Here is a 17994-nt window from a genome sequence, read left to right on the forward strand (position 1 = left end):
AGCTTGTGGGGTGGGGGTAGGCGTGGACAATTTTATGATTGATGTAATAATAATAATAATAACAATGAATAGGCAATTTTATTTAATGATTGATTAGAAGAATGGGAAGATTGGCCCACGTGTTGGTTGACCTTTGAAAATGATGATGTGATTTCACATGATGCATGTATGTATGCCTTGGATCCAGCTTTAGGTCCTTCAATTGATGATGCAGCAGAGCAAAAGTTGAAGTTTGATTTGAGTAGTGATTAATAAATATAAATATAAATATAAATATAAATATAATCCGGGTGTGCAGCTTGCGACAACTGACTCTGACTGACTGACTGACTGACTGACTGACTCAGATACATATATATACATGCATGCTCCTTCGCTCAGTCGGTACTCTGTTTTTCTTTACTTTTTTGTAAGTAGTACTCCCTAGCTAATAATAAAACATGAATACTATTACTAGTATCAAACAAAATATTCTTTAATTATTACTACAAGATGGGATGGGAAGAAGAAAAGGACAATTTGTCTTATTATTGTATTTGTACTTGAAGGCATGCAACACAAAAGTTAGCAGCAGCAGGCCTCATTGTCGTTATAGACAAAAATAAATAAATACTATAAGCCAAAAAACAAGAAAACAGGAGACATATTTGTACATGTAAGTCAACTACATATAACTAACAATAATTAATGAGCATGAGAGGGATAACGGGAAGGGTACGTACTGTCAAACTCAATGAATATACCATACCACCACTTGCACTTGTGTCGTTCTGTGCAGGCTGCAGGGTTGGGTTATCCATTATTATTATGCTGATGATGATGATGATGTAATGCGTCTAGAAAAAACACAGGCGAGGTACCTTACCTAGCATTTTATTACATCACATGTTCAAATCATACAATAAATATACCCCCTACCCCACTATGTATCTATGTAATCTTAGACTTTCTCTATATGGTGGTGGTGGTGGTGGTGGTGGTGGGAGGAGTAAATGCAAAGAGAGGTTTTTTTTCATGAATGGATCATGCATTTCAAATAGCTACTACTACTACTACGACTAGTAGTTATTATTTCTCATGGATTTTGTTTTGTCTTGACTGCTGCATTCAAATAATTACGATGATAACAATAAACAACAAGGATGATGATGATGATGATGATGATGATGGCCGTGTGGTTGTCTTCCTTATTTTGACATTGTCTGCCTGTCTCTGTCAGTCAAACAATGGTGACGATTTTTTTATTTGTATCAATTCAAGTTAAGTAAATCATGTGTGTGTGCGTACATATAAATCTCTCCTTCTAGAACCCAATCACACAGTTAGAAACTTTTTTCCGTTTTTGGTGAGGTCAACCATTTGCTTTTTGGTCAAAAAAGTAACTGATGATGATCGTGTATCCGCCCACATTGCGAAAAAGTCAAACCCTCATATCTCAACTGAAAAGGAACCCACTCTTCTACGGTAAGGTTGCTGCTGTACCTAAATAAACACAAGTAAATGGTAATGGTCTCATCACCATCACCTGCATCCACTCTTCTTCTCTTGTGTACGAATTCTTGATTCTGATTCATTAGTGTATGTGTGTATGCATTAGTAAACAAGCAAGCCCTCCTACATAATAGGTAAGAAGAAGAGACGAATGAACACAACAAATCCATCATTATTCATTCCTCGTACATTTGCCCAACTGCTGCTGCACTGCACTGCTACAAGTGCTGTCTGTCATACATATTGTATGCATTAATAGTATATATTTTTGACACAAGGCTAGGCAAGCGAGCTATAACAACAACAAAAAAAATATCTGCACAATCCAATCCAATCCAATCGCCATACGCCAAAACCAAGACTCATACCTCCAAAAATGACTTCCATGGCGGCTGGCTGTCTGGCTGGCTGGCTACTGCTGGAGCAGGCGTTCTTGTTCATCCAAGCAGTCAGTCAGTCAGTCAGTCGTACATTTCCCCTACTGCTCAAATCAAATACACACACAAAATTCCACCCCAGTTACACCGTCCACAACAGAGTAATATATGCTTGCCGCCCCGCTATCACATGTAATTCAGTGTCGTATACAGAAACAAAAAACATAGAGAGACATACAGACAGACAGACAGACAGAAACACAGCCCACACAAGGTAGGAGCCAATTACAGAACACTATATAGTTGATGAAGTCTTGCATTGCCCACAATTACTCCACTGAAATTTAGATATGAACCTAGATGAACTATAAAAAGACTACACACACCTTCATCTTCGCCAACTGTACTGTACAGTATGTCCTCATTCAAGACATCCCAGTATCCAATGGGCTTTCTAGCTGGTGGCCCTCGTCGTCCACTTTGACGGCTTCTTTCATATACTTGGTGATCATATTTGGCCCGAGCCCACCAACCGGAAGTGGTACCATAACACAATGCAGAACTACTACTAATTTTTGGAAACAACTCATGATCCATTCACAGCCATTTCTGCCGGTGAATTAGGTGGCAACAAAGGGGGTTCGTCACCATGCTTCCTATTATCAGCAGAATCTATCAACTCATCACTTAAGCTTCTAGGAGAACCCTCTCTCTCATCTTTGTGCCCGTCGATTTCTGCAATTTGGCTCTGATCAGATAAGGAGCTGTTAGTGTGCCCCTTGTCAGAGTTCTGGTTTACATTCGACCCGGAAATACTTACTGCTCCACTACCTACTTTCTTATTGGGTAGTACCGCATCACTTAGTGTAGAGCACAAGGTAGCAAAAACACCTCTTGATTTCAAGTCTTTTGGAGATCGGCGTAATCTTTTTGCCTCAGGCTCCTTTGAAACCAACTTACGTTTCAAGGGCAGCTGTGCCAGTTCCTCCTCATCTGATGCATCTGGCACTCTTTTTGGAGGGGGCTTGTAATCCTCATCATCATCATCATCATCATAGTCAACAAGCCGGTCAGACCTTCAAGGGCAAGTGAATTTTGAGTTTAAATATTTGACAAATAAACAAATGTTACTCCAGCTAGTAGTAAAATGATACCTTGGGGCTGTGTCATTTGGCAAAGACCCGTTGGCTAATACAGAAGGCTTTGTTTCAGCTTTCTTAGTGCCACTCGTAAGAACAGATGCTGAATCTTCTTCATCACTGGAAAACCATTCAAAAGTTCTCAATTGGAACCAAACAAATCCAATACATGCATTAGTTAAACAAATCACAGCAAAGATTTCATATAACTAATCATTTTGGTCTTGTAGATTTCAGCTTAAAAGGCATGTGCAAGGAGTAGAATTTTAAATGAAATCATGGCATGCACAAACACCAACCTATCATTGAAATAATCCTCCTCCTCCTTCTCCAAAGCACGATCATCAAGGCGCTTCCTTTGGTTTAAAGAAGTACCTGTGCTTCTTGTATCCGTATTTTCTAGTGACTGAATGCATAACAGGTCACATGTTGAGCAAAACAAATATGAAGTGAATATATCATAAAGGAATGAACAATACCTGTTCATATTTAAGTTTTAGTGCATGAATAGAGGACATGGTTTCAAATTTTGCCAACTGATCCCAAAAGGTGTCGACTAGATACCGGAGTAATATTTTTAAGTTCTCCTGCAGAACACATGATTTAGATCATCATAAACCAAATGGCTGCACCCAAACAGGGGAAAAATGAAAAGAAAGAACACCTTTCGAATAAATTCAAAGAGTTCCAGAATGGCAGAACTAAGAAGATTGTATCGATTCCCATTAGCAACAAATGCATCGATTATTGGTTTGAGAAGGTTGTTCTTGGCAATATAATTCATCAGGTGCTCATCCTGCAAAATTAATGACCAGTAGTTGAGATGATGATACCAGGAGGAAAATAAAAAATAAGTATAATAACTGAACCCAGACAGGGAGACTCCTGATCAATAGCAAAGGGAAGAATGTCATGTGAACCTATATCTATTCAATGAGAGTCCACTAAAAGCCTTTACAGAAATTTCATTTTGAAGCATATAATAGTTAATGTTAACTTACACTGCGAGAGATAAGTACCCTAACAAATCTAATCGCACCAAGTAGAAGATACTTTTCTCTTCTCCTCATCAGATACAAAACCTTCTCAATTACGTTGTTAAGAAGAAAATTGCACCTGCAAGGGCAAAGACAAAAGTCCAATTAAATGAAAAACAATTCACTAACTCCAAGTAAATTAGTAACAAGGGGCAAAGTAATTACTTTATCCTGTAAGGATGTTGCAATACACAGAAGCACAGCAGTTCACAAATATTCAATAATATCTCAGGCTTCACACTGCTCCTGGAATTTCCAACTGAGCTCAGGGACTTCTTGTCAGATTCACCATGAGTGTTTGGTGGACATGATGACGCTATTGCATCAATCAACTGATCCAAGTGCTGTTCGTAAAAAATTTCCACTATAACTTCTCTCTGCAACAAAGTAGAGGAGATGAAGCACTTGACAAAGACAACAAGCATTATACAAATCTCGGCAACCAATTGACAATCAGAGTATGAATTGAAGAGAATGGCAGATAGGTATGCATCTAAAAACAGAATTAATAGTGAGTTAAAAATCTGTTCCACTGCTGCTTATTGAATACACCATTGATGATGGGTCTTGGTAAACTGTTTGATGGTGACTTCTACATGTCCGAGAGCTACTAAACAAAAGTCTTATCTCAAACTTTGCCATGTAAAGCTATGAAACCCTATATCCTACTTCATCAATTACCAGAAGTTCCGATCATTAAAAGGATGACTTATGTGGGAGATCAGCAATATTGAATAAACTAAGTAACATTCTCATACCGGCGTTCCTGGGGTGGACTCTAAAAGACTGCGAATGATTTCAAGAAACTGACAGTGCATGTCATCTCCACAATCTGTTAGCATACTCTTTACCTGTAAGGGAAGAATGAATACAGTTTACCATGGAACACTAACATCTGATTATAACATGTTTTCTGGAACTACAAAATCAGAAAATGAACAGTCCTAATGAAATTACACAAGGGAAGAGCGATTTAAGAATTACGCCCCACTCAAAGTTATATATTCAAGACTGAATTGGATTCCTAAATTCATTTTTGCAAATACCAATTTATGAATGCTCAATGATTTTTCCAATAACATATATGGAAAAGGATTGAGGTGAAGTACTCCATATCCAGAACATAGTTTATCAGTCTATTCTAAGTTACAGGCAAAATTTTAGTATTAGATCCGAACCAACTAACTTCACAGAGGATTTCTACAGTTGCCTTGAGGTGGCACTATGCTCATTTATTGAAAAGAATGAACTTTGCAACAAATGCAGCACCAAGGGGGTGCTGTAAATTAATGGAGCTACAGGAATTAAATTGCCTACCAACAGTCCAAAAAGAACACCATCTTGACGAGACACATGAGAGCGCAGAATATTTGCATCTAGATTTTGGAAAAGCATGAGGATGTCTGCCCTGCAAGCATTGCAACAAATGATCATGAAAAACAATATACTGTTGTTGCATAGGAATCCCTGGATTTCAAATTTGTAGTAAATATATATATATATATGAATACGTATGCTATGTGCAGGGTGCAATTCATTACCCAGTCAAAACAAGCTTATAGTCCTCACTCTGCAAAACATCTGCTATGATGTCAAAAATGCCTTCGTTAACAAGATCCCTACACAGAAAAAACACCATTACAAACCACAGGAAGATTTGGGTTCAATGAGTATAAAACTTTCTGAAGTGAAAAAGATGAACAAAAATGTGGATAGGTTTGGCATAAACCAACCATATACACCAAAAGAGTATACCTAAATAGCCGAACCTGATGCACCATTTGCAAGCTCTTACTTAAGGTACAAAACTCGTGTACAAAGTGCACCTGATTCACAGAAGCAAAACAACAGTAGGTTTATGATAGCTTGTCACATGCTGAGTTTAAATATTGAAAGGGTAAAATAGATAAACATACTTAAGGGAACCTCATATAGCATATATACATATATATATATATATAGAGAGAGAGAGAGAGAGAGAGAGAGACCCAAAAGGCCGCACCTATCACCATATATTATACTCACTGTTTCAGTAATCAAGGTTAAGGGAAGGTAGATAGAATAAGGCTCTAGAAAAAACAAAATGAATACAGCGCGACAGCCATAGGAATAGGTGCATTTATAGTACGGGCAGACTTTTCACCACATTCTTAAAGGGAAAAAATAATACTAAATAAATTATTTAAATTTACATGAGTTGATATTTAGAATGTCACACTGTGCACATAATGATATGCCTACCACATCCTGTAAGAATATCAAAAAATTCAAGATACATGTGTCAGCACAAGAGAGTCTAGAAGAATAAAAATCAAACCAACTGATAAAGCTTGGAGAGTTATGGTATATCGTACTGTCAAGGTTGGGAATTCAGAAGAAATCATTAATGATACAGTGAATTAGAAGCCAACTGTTGTAGAAGTAAAATATTGTTTGTTTCTGACAGTTATCCACAAAGTAAATCAATGCACCTTTTTAATCATAAAAGATTAATGAGGAAAAAATGTACCAAAGTTTTCTTTGATTCTACAGATGTATAGGGAGAATGCAGCCTCGCAAACAACTCCTTGATAAAGGTCTTATCATCTTTTAGCAAAGAAACAACCTGTGACAAACGGAACAAAAATTGATTTAAAACTACAATAGAGTAAGCAGCAGCTATGAACCAGATCGAATAAAACTTACAATTGCATTATTTGAATGAATAATAGAATTAAAAGTTGCAACTAAGCCCTCGTCCAATGCTCTGGGTAACATGACATCCTGTCATAAGCAGACACAGCTGTTATTTCTTCATAACTGATGAAATAAAAGGATTTTCAACTAAGAGCTTAAAAGCTCACCTTAAGATAACTAACTCTGTAAGATTGATGAATCCTTGAGAGGACCTCAGAATCTTTTATAGGTATGGCCTGAAACAAACCATGTATTCATGGATTCTATTAAGTGATTCCTTTCATCACAAAAATTATAGCATGGAAAAAGGCATGGATAAAACTTTTACCTCCTTAAAAACCACATGCTCTTTCAAAAAGTTACGATGATTAGTGTGAGGGACCTCGGGATCATCTGAAAACAAAGTTTGAATTAGTTTCATTACCAAGAAGTAGATAAGCAAGATGACCGAATCAACAACCCCAAAATCATTACCATTTTAAAGTAACATTCCCATCACAATCTGGTTCATAAAAGGAATATATCGGATATCTTTATAATTATTTTGAACCTATTAACAGGTTAGTTAGTAAATCCTTTTTCTTGAAGGCTGGGGATAAGACTTACATTCTAGACATCCAATTATATCCATTATTAAGTCATCCCCAAATAATTTCTCGATGATCTGAGAATTGTTCAGCAAAACTGCAGACAGGAACAAGGATGCCTAATTAATTCCAAATATCAAAATAATAAAATACTGAAGTAGATTGCAAGTTTACTCACTCATTCCCCTGACGATTTTGAAAAGTAAATGAAGCCCATCTAGATTATCCAAATCTTCACATATTCTAAATAGCTCCATTAGCTTGCGAAGAAGATCTTGCTGCATCACCCAAAAGCTTCACTAACACCAGTATGAAGAGAATAAGATAAAAAATAAAAGTGTGTTTAGTTCTCACATCATGCAATATAAGTTCAGTCACACGTAGCTGATCTGTTGTACCACTTTCAACAATCTGAAAAGCATAGAAGCATAAATTAGCTTTATTATAGGGGAGACAAAGGAGGAGAAGAAACCATCAGAATATATGAAGTGAAAGAAAAGAGGACTTTCATAATAATAATAATAATAACAATAATACAAAGAATATTGATATGGAGGAAGTTTGGTGCAATCAGCTGTACCTTAAGTATCAAGGGGAGAGTTGAAAGCTCAACTGAAGGCAACTCCTTCAACTCACTATTGACATTGTTAAATGCTTCATCTGAAGAATCAGAATTCTAAAACATCAACACTATAGCTGGATGGCATAGCAGGCAGAGAAAAGGACAGTTTTATACAAAAACAGTACAGTTATCACACACTTTCTCCCAACCATTCAAAACTGAATACAGAATTATTACTTAGCATCATTCTATTTTGTTGCATGAACATACAATCTGTTTATGAAGAAAACTGTAAATGGTGCATAAGCATAATGGAGTCAACATAGAAACTAGAATTCAAGTATATGGCAGGCAGACAAGTATAAAATAGCCTTAAGGAACACCCAAGCAGCATTGTACTTCTAATGTTATTCACTGACAACTAGAAGATTATTTTTTAAAAAAACTGACAACTAGAAGTTCCTCCCTACTAAATAACCAATTAGCATGATTTCAGATATTAAATACATATACTGCTACAAAAATAAATCATATTAGGTACTAATCCATAAAATTCAAGTATAACAAAGAAAACTAACCAGACAAATGCTGCTGCCAATAGCCCTAAATAGTAATCAAAAGGTCCCAACTAGAAATTTTGAACAGGGAACCAAAGAAGTTACATGTTCATGCATAAAAACATCTCAGAGCAGCTAATCATGATAAATTTCCAGTCAGGAACACACTGAACTGAAGAAAATTCCACAAATATGACCAAAAATGGCAACAATTTCAGTAGCAAAAATCTATGCAGGCTGTGGGGATATCTAAATAGACATGTAGCCTGGAAGATAAAATTCCAATAAGAACTTACTGGCTAGCGAGCTAATGTGCATATTCCTTTGCAGATTACATATTTGGTCCCTGAAATAACAAAAATATATACCCTCAGAACAAATAAAAAAAGCAAGGAAAAGAAAATTGAACAGCAATATATTTTCGATACTAGCCATATATAGGAGCAACCGGCTCTGTCTTGGAAGCTAAGTGCCAATTCAGTTGACAGCTCAGGGTCCCTCCAGGAAATAATTGTATCTGATTACATATTGTTTGTGAGAAACAAAATTAGATCCAAAAGCTTGCATCAATACATATTGAAAACCATATACCTTCTTGCTTTCGATAAATGTCGTCAGAGCTAATGCGGTGCAGCAGTATTGTTTCATGGTCATCATCAATGACAAACAAGGCAGGGTCGTCTGATCTCTGCACAACACACACTGTTTCATTCTCACACTAAATACAAAACAACACTTCATCACAATATTTACATATTAAAAAAAAGAGCCTGGTAAAAAGATGAATATTTGTGAACCTCCAAATAGTAAACTGTGACATGGCCGGTTCCTTGATCATCCCAGTGTCCCTCCTCATTCAGTCGGTACACTTTAACATGCTGAGGGTAAGACAAAGGCATGTGAAAATCATGAAAAACAACACATTCCAATGCTAAAATAACAAGTGGCAACAAAAATTCAAGCTTTTGCAGTATTATGTATGGAAAATAGCATGTAAGGAACAAAAGAATTTAAAAAAAAAATAAAAAATCACTAGAACCATAACAGCATGCGATGGGGAAAGAAGAAGGATGCAAGGCAAATAAGATACGAAACTCATAAAGGTTTGTCGTGCATAAGGTTTTCCTTTAAAACATCTGCATCATCTGTCTATCAAGAGTAATATAACTGTTTCCATCTTTTTATGTTAATAATATCTAAGAAAGGTATCAAGTGCAGCACATTTGCAAGGAGACAGAATGTTGCTAATTCTAATTATTGGTAGATACCATGGCAAGATACTAGACAGGGACTCCTAACAATGGTTTTAGACTGTCAACGCACAGAAACTCAATCTAGAGCCTAAGGCTGCTTGAACTCTTCTTAAGAACAACCACTACATTAGTTTCACCATTGACCCAGGAATGCTCTAATTTTGCAGAATGGGTCCCATACTTCATAACCCACAAATTATCTAATTACTGACAGCTGAGCATGGTAGGACCAGATATTGAAATTTCAATATAATAATTTATAATTTAGTTCTTATCAGGGGCGTCACCAACTGCTTCAGCTGCAAGGCCACAATGGTGTAACAAAGTATTTGATTTAACGAATCAACACTATGAACACTTTTTATTTTGACATGCATTTCTTAATAGTAGCATCATAACCTCCACAACATTAAAGCAGGACTATATGCCAACAAGAACAGTTATGGCATTCCAATTCAGGGTTCGGAAGCTCACAAAAACCAACTCAACAACATCATAAATGAAAAGTTAACATAGAACCAACCAAGATATATGATATCAACAGAGAAGAAGCCTTCTACCTCCCCCTCAAATTGAGCAATATACACAATTTTATAGAGTATAAATCACAACAGGGGTAAAATTCATCCTTGCTGTTCAAGAAAATTCATATTTAAAGTAAACTCAGTTTGCTATTCAGAGCGAACTCAATATCTATATACACTCATTCCTGATGCAATCTCAGAGGTAGTAAAACCAAGTGGCCGAAACGAAATAAAATCATCCTTCACTGCTTGGTGCAGACCTAAAGAAAGTTTGAACCTCCCATTCCTAATCTTCTTTATACTCTTAATAAGCAATCAAGGGCTCGCCTGTCTGAAATATTGAAAGTGTTTACTTTAAAGACACGCTCAACTAAACCACCAAATCTATTACACAACAGCATAACACCCCCCCAGCCGGATAATAATAATAATAAAAATAATAATGTCAATAAAACTTCCAAGCAGAACTGGAACATTTCAAACGCGCTTATTATGATAACCAAAACCACAACTGATTAGAAACTCTAGTCAAAGTTGAATAAATATTGTAAACTCGAACCATTAAAAGCAGAAAGGTGAACCCAAAAAAAAAAATTATAAGCAAGAATGTAAGCACAAAAAGAGGGCGACAATCAAGTAGCTCCATCCGATTATGGGGTAAGTTGGAACAATCTCTTTCTCCCCTCGGCGTATCTTTACTTCACTGACCTGCATGGAATCGTTGGAGTTTTGCGATTTATCCTGCGACCCCATTGAAGAAAGCAAGGTTCCTAGCCTTATCACAAAGTTGACGAATCCAAACCGCGGAGCTGTAAAATATGCTGAACGCAAATCACCAAACCCTTGGGATGCAAAAATTAGGGTTAAAAGGGGATACAAAAGGCGAAAAATCCTCCGACGAGAAGAAGTGTCGAAATTAGGAATCCACACGGTAGGGTTAACGCAAGTAAATCAATTGGAAAACCCTAACCGCCATTATCATCAGCACCAGTGCATAGAAGCCCCGCGCCTCCCTCTCTCTCTCTCTCTCTCTCTCTCTCTTTCCCTATCACTCTCTCTCTCTCTCCCCCGCTTCCCCTATCTTTCTGGTTTTCCCAATTTTGCCCGACCTTTGAACACGCAGCGGTAAAATGACGGTATAGCCCTTGCCGAGAGGTTGAGGTTTCGGCTGAGAAAGGCTACGCGCCGTCTCCGCACGTGCATCTCCTCTACTCCGCATTTCTCCACTCACCTTTTTTTTAAAAAAAAAAATAATAATAATAATCTAATTACAAAACTGCCGCAATAATGAAACGAAGAGACACCTCTGTCTCTCTCTCCTCTGTCTGCCACGTCAGCACTGGATATCTCTATCTCTATCAATATCTCCAACTCATCCTTCCCTCCCTACCATGGCAATGGCTATCAAGCGTGAACACTGAACTGTCATTGATCCATAATTCATTCCCTCGCAACTTCCAAATGCAGCCTGCTGCACTTTCATCTCATTTTCCGCACTCCACTCTCCTACCAAATGCAAACCTTCGATTATGCGGCCTTCGCCTCCATGGTCGGGAACTTCGCCTTGCTCCAAGGAGATCTCCTCCACCGAGGCGGCGCTTGCTCTTGCTGCTGGCTTCTGCTACATCCAAGAGTGCTCCGAGGTCCTTCGATTACGACCTTGTTATTATAGGAGCTGGCGTTGGAGGTCATGGGGCGGCACTGCATGCCGTTGAAAAAGTAGGACCTCACTCTTATTTGATTGAAGTTGTTTATGACTCAATGAACGGCTGATGAATCTGATGGAGTTGAGAATGTTTGAGCTAAAATTGCCTCTGACTCGTGTGTAATAGTGTGGTTTTGACCTTTAGTGTATATTGATGTGTGGGTAGCTTGGTTACTTGTGGTATGGAGCTGCATTTTACTGTATCATGACAAGATTGACGAGGATTGTACTGGATGGTTAGGAATATTACAATTTGATGGTTTTATCTTGTGATTAGTTCATTGCGTGTAAGGTTGGAGGTTATTAACTCAATTGATAGTCAAATTCACCAAAGTTCCCTGTTTCAGAGGCTGAGCAGAACATTTTTTAGATTCTGTAAGTTATATATATAACTCGTGGAATCAAGATCCTAAGTTCAAGCCCACGTGATCTAATACTGATTCTTTATGTGAGAGACTTCAGTGTGACAAGATTCTTGGCTGATAATGTTTTCTATATCTGTGTTGTATGCTTTGGAGTGAGGATATTTGCTTTCTTTTTCTATAAAGCTTGCCTCTTGATGCAAAATATTCTAAATATTGAGTCTTGACTTTGTCCAGGTTGGTCTTTTTTTTGGGTCCAGGTTAGTTTATCAATGAATGGTTCATGGTGAATCTGTGTTAGATGAAAGTCTTGTGTGGAAAATATATAAATGTTATTTGTTATACATACATCATTATTTCCTTCTGAGAAAAAAAAAAAAAAAAAAAAAAGTGATGTTCTTTCAAACAGATTATTACATGATCAAGAATACAATATAGCTTAATAAGGTTGTCAGAACTCAAAATCACATGTTTGTTTTCAGGGTTTCAAAACCGCCATTATCGAGGGAGATGTGATGGGTGGAACTTGTGTAAATAGAGGATGTGTTCCCTCAAAAGCGTTGCTTGCAGTGAGCGGTAGGATGCGTGAACTACAGGATGAACATCACATGAAAGCTTTGGGTTTGCAGGTGTGTGATCTCTTTACCTTATTAGGGTCGTGAAAAATATAAAGAGGGATATCTTTATTCTGTTAGTCATCATGGAGCTTTAGGTTTATTAGTACAAGAACCAAGGATTTTTTCTTCCATTCTGTTTCAGAAATTTTCCCGGCCTTTGAATAAACTAATACAAACATGCTTCTTGCTCATTGATGCTGCCTGTGGGCTGTGATATAGATATGTTCTGTTGGAATAATGTGTTATTACTAATAAAACAATTCCCTGCTGTTGGTGCATGCTAAATTCGCTTGTTTTCAGTATTTTTTTGGTCATAGTGCTATGATAATTTTTGTTCTATCTCCAGGTTTCAGCTGCTGGATATGATCGACAAGCAGTGGCTGACCATGCTAATAATCTTGCTTTGAAAATTCGTGGTAATCTGACTAATTCATTGAATGCACTTGGGGTAGACATTCTGACAGGATTTGGCACCATAGTGGTATGTTTGAAATGTTATTGTCTCAACTCATCACATAAAATATTTTAGTAAAATTCATGCTTCAATGTCAGCTACTATTGTTAATGCTAATTCAAACTTTGTATCGGATATTACACTTTTCATATGCAATTGGCTCTCAAATAATTTCAGGGTCCACACAAGATCAAGTATGGGAAGGGTGGTTTTTCTGTCACTGCAAAAGACATAATCATTGCCACAGGTTCAGTTCCTTTTGTTCCCAAAGGAATTGAAATTGATGGTATGTGTTCCTAGATTCTTGTTTATATTCATCTGTTTTGCTTGTGAAAACTCCATTTTAAACATCCAATTCCTCAGCATAACATATTTTATGATTGTTGTTTATCCTTCTTTGCCTGATCATAGTCTAAACCCTCTAAATATGATAATGATGTTTCTTAGAAACCATATAAATGAAGCCATATGACCCATCCAATCCATTACGCTTTCTACAACTTGTAGTGCCACCTAAATTGATCTAAATCAAACTCAAGATTTCCACAGAGATGGGGGCAAAACTTTGTCTTAACTCTCTACTTTTTGAGACATATGGCTTTAATTTGTATATGGTTTACACTTCAATTGATCGTAATGCAAAGCTTGAAGAAGCGGTACAGTGCCATGATTTTTACTAATTGTATCTGTATTTGGCTTACAGTTCCATAGTCATTTGACACTCCTTTATCTACTTGCAACTTATCTATGAAGGAAAATAGTAGGAAAGGACATGAAAGATAGAAATTGAATTAGAAATCTAAAAGAAACAAACAATTCATTGCCCTCTCTCTGTCTCTCATGCCAACCCACTTATTTCTCTTCCACAGTGTACTACACTTGTGTGTGCAATCTATAATTTTTGTTATTTTTATTGTGTTCTTTTGCATGTCCCAATGTATGGAGTCATCTTAATCTGCAGGGAAGACGGTATTCACCAGTGATCATGCACTTAAACTGGAATTTGTTCCCAACTGGATTGCGATAGTTGGAAGTGGTTATATTGGGCTCGAGTTTAGTGATGTTTATACTGCTCTTGGTAGTGAAGTAAGGGAAAATTAGCTTCTGTTTATTTTTATGCCACATTTAAATCTTCTATTTCAAAGTAAGTTATTTGGTATTTATTTTCCTACTCCTTCGTCGAAGGATTTGGTCACAATGAAATAATTAGCTAGAAAAGGATCTCACTTACCTTTTCCTAAGCCTCAACAACTCTATACTCCATTGTGATGTCCATCACAAATTTCTCAGCTGATTTCTGTTACACTTTCCCACCAAACCTGCACTAATCACAATTAGCATAGTAGGATATCAGACATTGTATTTTTGTGTTTACCAAGTGAGAAAATTTTTATGCATATATTAGTTGCATGTTCATTCTGTAATTCCTTTTTGCATGCAAACAAATATATCCATGTCATGAATTTTTTACTTCCAAGTTGTCATGCCATTTTCTCTTTAAGGAATGGCATTATAATCAACTAGTATTTAGATTTTTCTTTCAATGACTGGCTTCCTGCGTATGTGTGTTTCGTGAACGAAACTTTATATCCTCTCATAGAGCTAAATGATATGGAAAAGTAATAACAAGTCCTAACTATCACACAGGTTACGTTTATTGAAGCTCTGGATCAATTAATGCCAGGTTTTGATCCTGAGATAAGCAAGTTAGCACAAAGAGTTCTCATAAACCCACGCAAAATTGATTATTACACTGGAGTATTTGCATCCAAGGTATATAATTAAGATTGCTACTTGTTTACAGTTTCCTTCCTTAAGAATCACTGACTATTCTGATATTTTGAAAGATTTCTCCTGCCAAAGGTGGAAAACCAGTGATGATTGAGCTTATTGATGCCAAGACAAAAAGGCTAAAAGATACGCTGGAGGTACACACACACACACACACAAACACACACACTTATATATATGTGTGTGTGTGTGTTTTTTTCTCAATAAAAGTGTCATTCCGCAATTTCATTCAAATTCCCAATCTACATTTTTTTATATCAATAATCATCTTCCATCTACAGTTTATAAACAAATAGAACCTTTCATTTTGCTGTAGGTGGATGCAGCATTAATTGCAACAGGAAGGGCTCCATTCACAAAAGGTTTAGGACTGGAGAATGTATGATATTTCAATCTCACAAACTTGATTCGCCTCTCGATAGTTTAAATTCAAAATGAAGTCATTTTTTGTCAAGCAAAGACAGCTCTAAGGATGTCGTGATAATAATGCATTGAGGCATTGGTGAAAAAATAAATCTCACAGCAATGCCTTGAATACCTTGCTTGATACTTTTGATCCTTCTTATGCCAATATATGTTTTTGCTTTCCATACAAGAAAAACAGCCAGCTTCTTTTGCAGATTAACGTGGAGACTCAACGTGGTTTTGTTCCTGTTGATGAACGAATGAGAGTGATTGATGCGACTGGAAAATCAGTTTGTTGATCAGACCGTTCTTACTACTATTCAATTTCAGTTTCCAACTGTTCTAGACGCGTTCTTTTATATTCAGGTGCCACACTTATACTGCATTGGTGATGCTAATGGCAAATTGATGCTTGCTCATGCTGCAAGTGCTCAAGGAATATCTGGTGAGTTTTTTATATAATAAAAACTGTTTACCCCCCAGGTAAACTTGGCTCCTCTCATATATATCTCTGGTTCCTTTTTCTTTGTTGATCCTTACAGTAGTTGAGCAACTTGCTGGAAAGGATCACGTTCTCAACCATTTGAGCATTCCTGCAGCTTGTTTTACTCACCCTGAAATCAGTATGGTTGGATTGACTGAGGTAAACTTGACCTATGCATACCTGGCAGCAGGTTGTTGTACTTCTGAACTCTTGTTCCAGCACACCTTCTTTCAGCATTGAAATATAGTTAACTAGATTTCTTACATCCAGCCAACCGAGAGCAACTCTCTACAGCTCATGGCATGGTCCTTGGAAGCAATAGGTTGTTGCCAACTAGAAATTCATACTGGCAACTAAAAATTGGACTTCTATTCGTCTTTACTGTCGTTTCTTATTCCACTGATCACTGAGTCGTGGCTTTATGAAAGAAATATCGTTTATAACGAATTGCTCATAATTTAAAATGTATCAGTCATACAGTGTTTTCTCTCCAGCCTCAGGCAAGGGAAAAGGCTAAAAATGAGGGTTTTTCGATAAGTATCGCCAAAACAAGTTTCAAGGCTAACACCAAAGCCCTTGCTGAAAATGAAGGAGAAGGACTCGCTAAGGTACTCTCTTGTAGCTCTGCCGCACATCATTATATACAAATTCCTAAATGTAATAATATATCATGGTGGATGCTCGTATGTAATCCGCATATCCTTTATGCAAAATTCTCCGACATTCTCCCATTTCTCATTTACTAAAGTTTGTTGTGCATAGTGTTGAATGCATGCTATGGAAGAAATACCAAAATAAACGTTCAGAAATCTCCTCAATTCTCACTTTTCCTTGCAGTTAATATACAGACCTGACAATGGTGAGATTCTTGGGGTTCACATTTTTGGGATGCACGCTGCAGACCTCATACATGAAGCATCTAATGCTATGGCATTAGGCACACGAGTTCAGGTATGTGAATGATCCTTGCAAATCACACAATAATGTGCACCTTTTCTCCCTATTGGAAATGCAGAAATATTCCCCAAGGATACCTCTTTAAAAAGAATTATGCTATCTCATAGGACATAAAGTTTGCTGTTCATGCACATCCTACCTTATCCGAAGTTCTTGATGAGCTCTACAAGTCAGCCAAGGTATGCTTAGATATTGATATTTGTCACAGCATTTTTTGAGGTAATCTTTATTGCCAATTTGTGAGATGTTGTCATTCTGACACCCGATGTTCTAAAGTAAATTTTTGTCTGAAGATACAAACATGCTAATTAAACTAACATTAGTTGCTTTTATGAACAGGTGAATTACCATGCTGCCAACCCAGTAAGTGAACCTGTTGTTGTGTAGGCTAGGACTTCTATTATCAAATTAAATAGTGTATAGAGCAGGTTGTGTGGAATATTTGAGGATTTAAGAATTGTGCAAACAATCCATGAAGACACTCCAATGGTGTGGGTTTATCTGAAAGCCTGTTCTTCGGTGATCAGGTTCGCCTACAACTTCTTTGCATTATTTTGTACTATACTCAACATTGGCCTCTATGAAAGTTGGGTTTCAATATGCTGATAACAAAATCCTATTGATCTTGCCATTTTCCATTTAGTTCCCCATTAATATAATTATACCCATGCGTCTGCACTCATGTCTCTTGTTTACATTATGTAAGAAAGCAAATATAGGCAACACATTTCTCCCTTTAAATACAATATATGTCTCTGCTTCACAGCATTGATCCAATCCATCAACTTATTGCATGACAAGCTAAACAGAGAAGACATCGACAAGATTTAACCCGTGACCATATCCACATGCAAGTAAAGGCAATACCTTGCTTTGAAGCCCATCAAAGGATATGCATGCATAATGTATGCTTCATTCATCGATCAAATTTGACCACATTTTGCTTATGTAAATAGTAGTAATAGTAACTCAAGTCATCTGCAAATGTAAATAGTAGTAATAGTAACTCAAGTCAT

At 36.9% G+C, this 17994-nt stretch overlaps 2 protein-coding genes across 4 annotated transcripts; one reads left to right on the plus strand and one right to left on the minus strand.

Annotated features, from left to right (window-relative positions):
* Window positions 1-1643: 1643 nt before the first annotated feature.
* Window positions 1644-11357, minus strand: LOC127250646 (uncharacterized). Of its 2 annotated transcripts, XM_051274028.1 has the most exons (24): window positions 10912-11357; window positions 9224-9304; window positions 9018-9114; window positions 8859-8943; window positions 8723-8772; window positions 7888-7967; window positions 7662-7718; window positions 7486-7585; window positions 7327-7404; window positions 7049-7113; window positions 6888-6956; window positions 6730-6807; window positions 6554-6649; window positions 5800-5870; window positions 5586-5663; window positions 5362-5452; window positions 4803-4895; window positions 4210-4421; window positions 4009-4123; window positions 3672-3803; window positions 3487-3594; window positions 3307-3413; window positions 3023-3127; window positions 1644-2944 (listed from the first exon to the last, which is right to left on the minus strand). In XM_051274028.1, exons 1-24 carry the CDS (start codon window positions 10954-10956, stop codon window positions 2455-2457), a joined length of 2583 nt encoding a protein of 860 aa, XP_051129985.1. In that variant the 5' UTR covers window positions 10957-11357; the 3' UTR covers window positions 1644-2454. The 2 variants fall into 2 exon arrangements, with proteins under 2 accessions (XP_051129985.1, XP_051129989.1); XM_051274032.1 differs by lacking the exon at window positions 10912-11357 and having other exon boundaries at window positions 9018-9128; window positions 9224-9310.
* Window positions 11358-11529: 172 nt separating this feature from the next.
* On the plus strand, window positions 11530-17963 carry LOC127250682 (dihydrolipoyl dehydrogenase 2, chloroplastic-like). 2 transcript variants are annotated; one of them, XR_007838758.1, is made up of 16 exons: window positions 11530-11922; window positions 12753-12899; window positions 13234-13368; window positions 13519-13627; window positions 14303-14427; window positions 14989-15114; window positions 15189-15269; window positions 15449-15511; window positions 15753-15827; window positions 15904-15982; window positions 16080-16180; window positions 16516-16629; window positions 16859-16972; window positions 17086-17157; window positions 17318-17505; window positions 17745-17963. XR_007838758.1 is itself a non-coding variant. In XM_051274085.1 (15 exons), the coding sequence occupies exons 1-15, from the start codon at window positions 11665-11667 to the stop codon at window positions 17363-17365; spliced, it is 1647 nt and encodes a 548-aa protein (XP_051130042.1). In that variant the 5' UTR covers window positions 11530-11664; the 3' UTR covers window positions 17366-17578. The 2 variants fall into 2 exon arrangements, 1 of the variants encoding a protein (XP_051130042.1); XM_051274085.1 differs by lacking the exon at window positions 17745-17963 and having other exon boundaries at window positions 17318-17578.
* Window positions 17964-17994: the final 31 nt, after the last annotated feature.

The sequence above is a fragment of the Andrographis paniculata genome, unplaced genomic scaffold, assembly GCF_009805555.1.
Source record: "Andrographis paniculata isolate CXL003 unplaced genomic scaffold, ASM980555v1 Contig11END, whole genome shotgun sequence".
Taxonomy (NCBI): Eukaryota; Viridiplantae; Streptophyta; class Magnoliopsida; order Lamiales; family Acanthaceae; genus Andrographis; species Andrographis paniculata.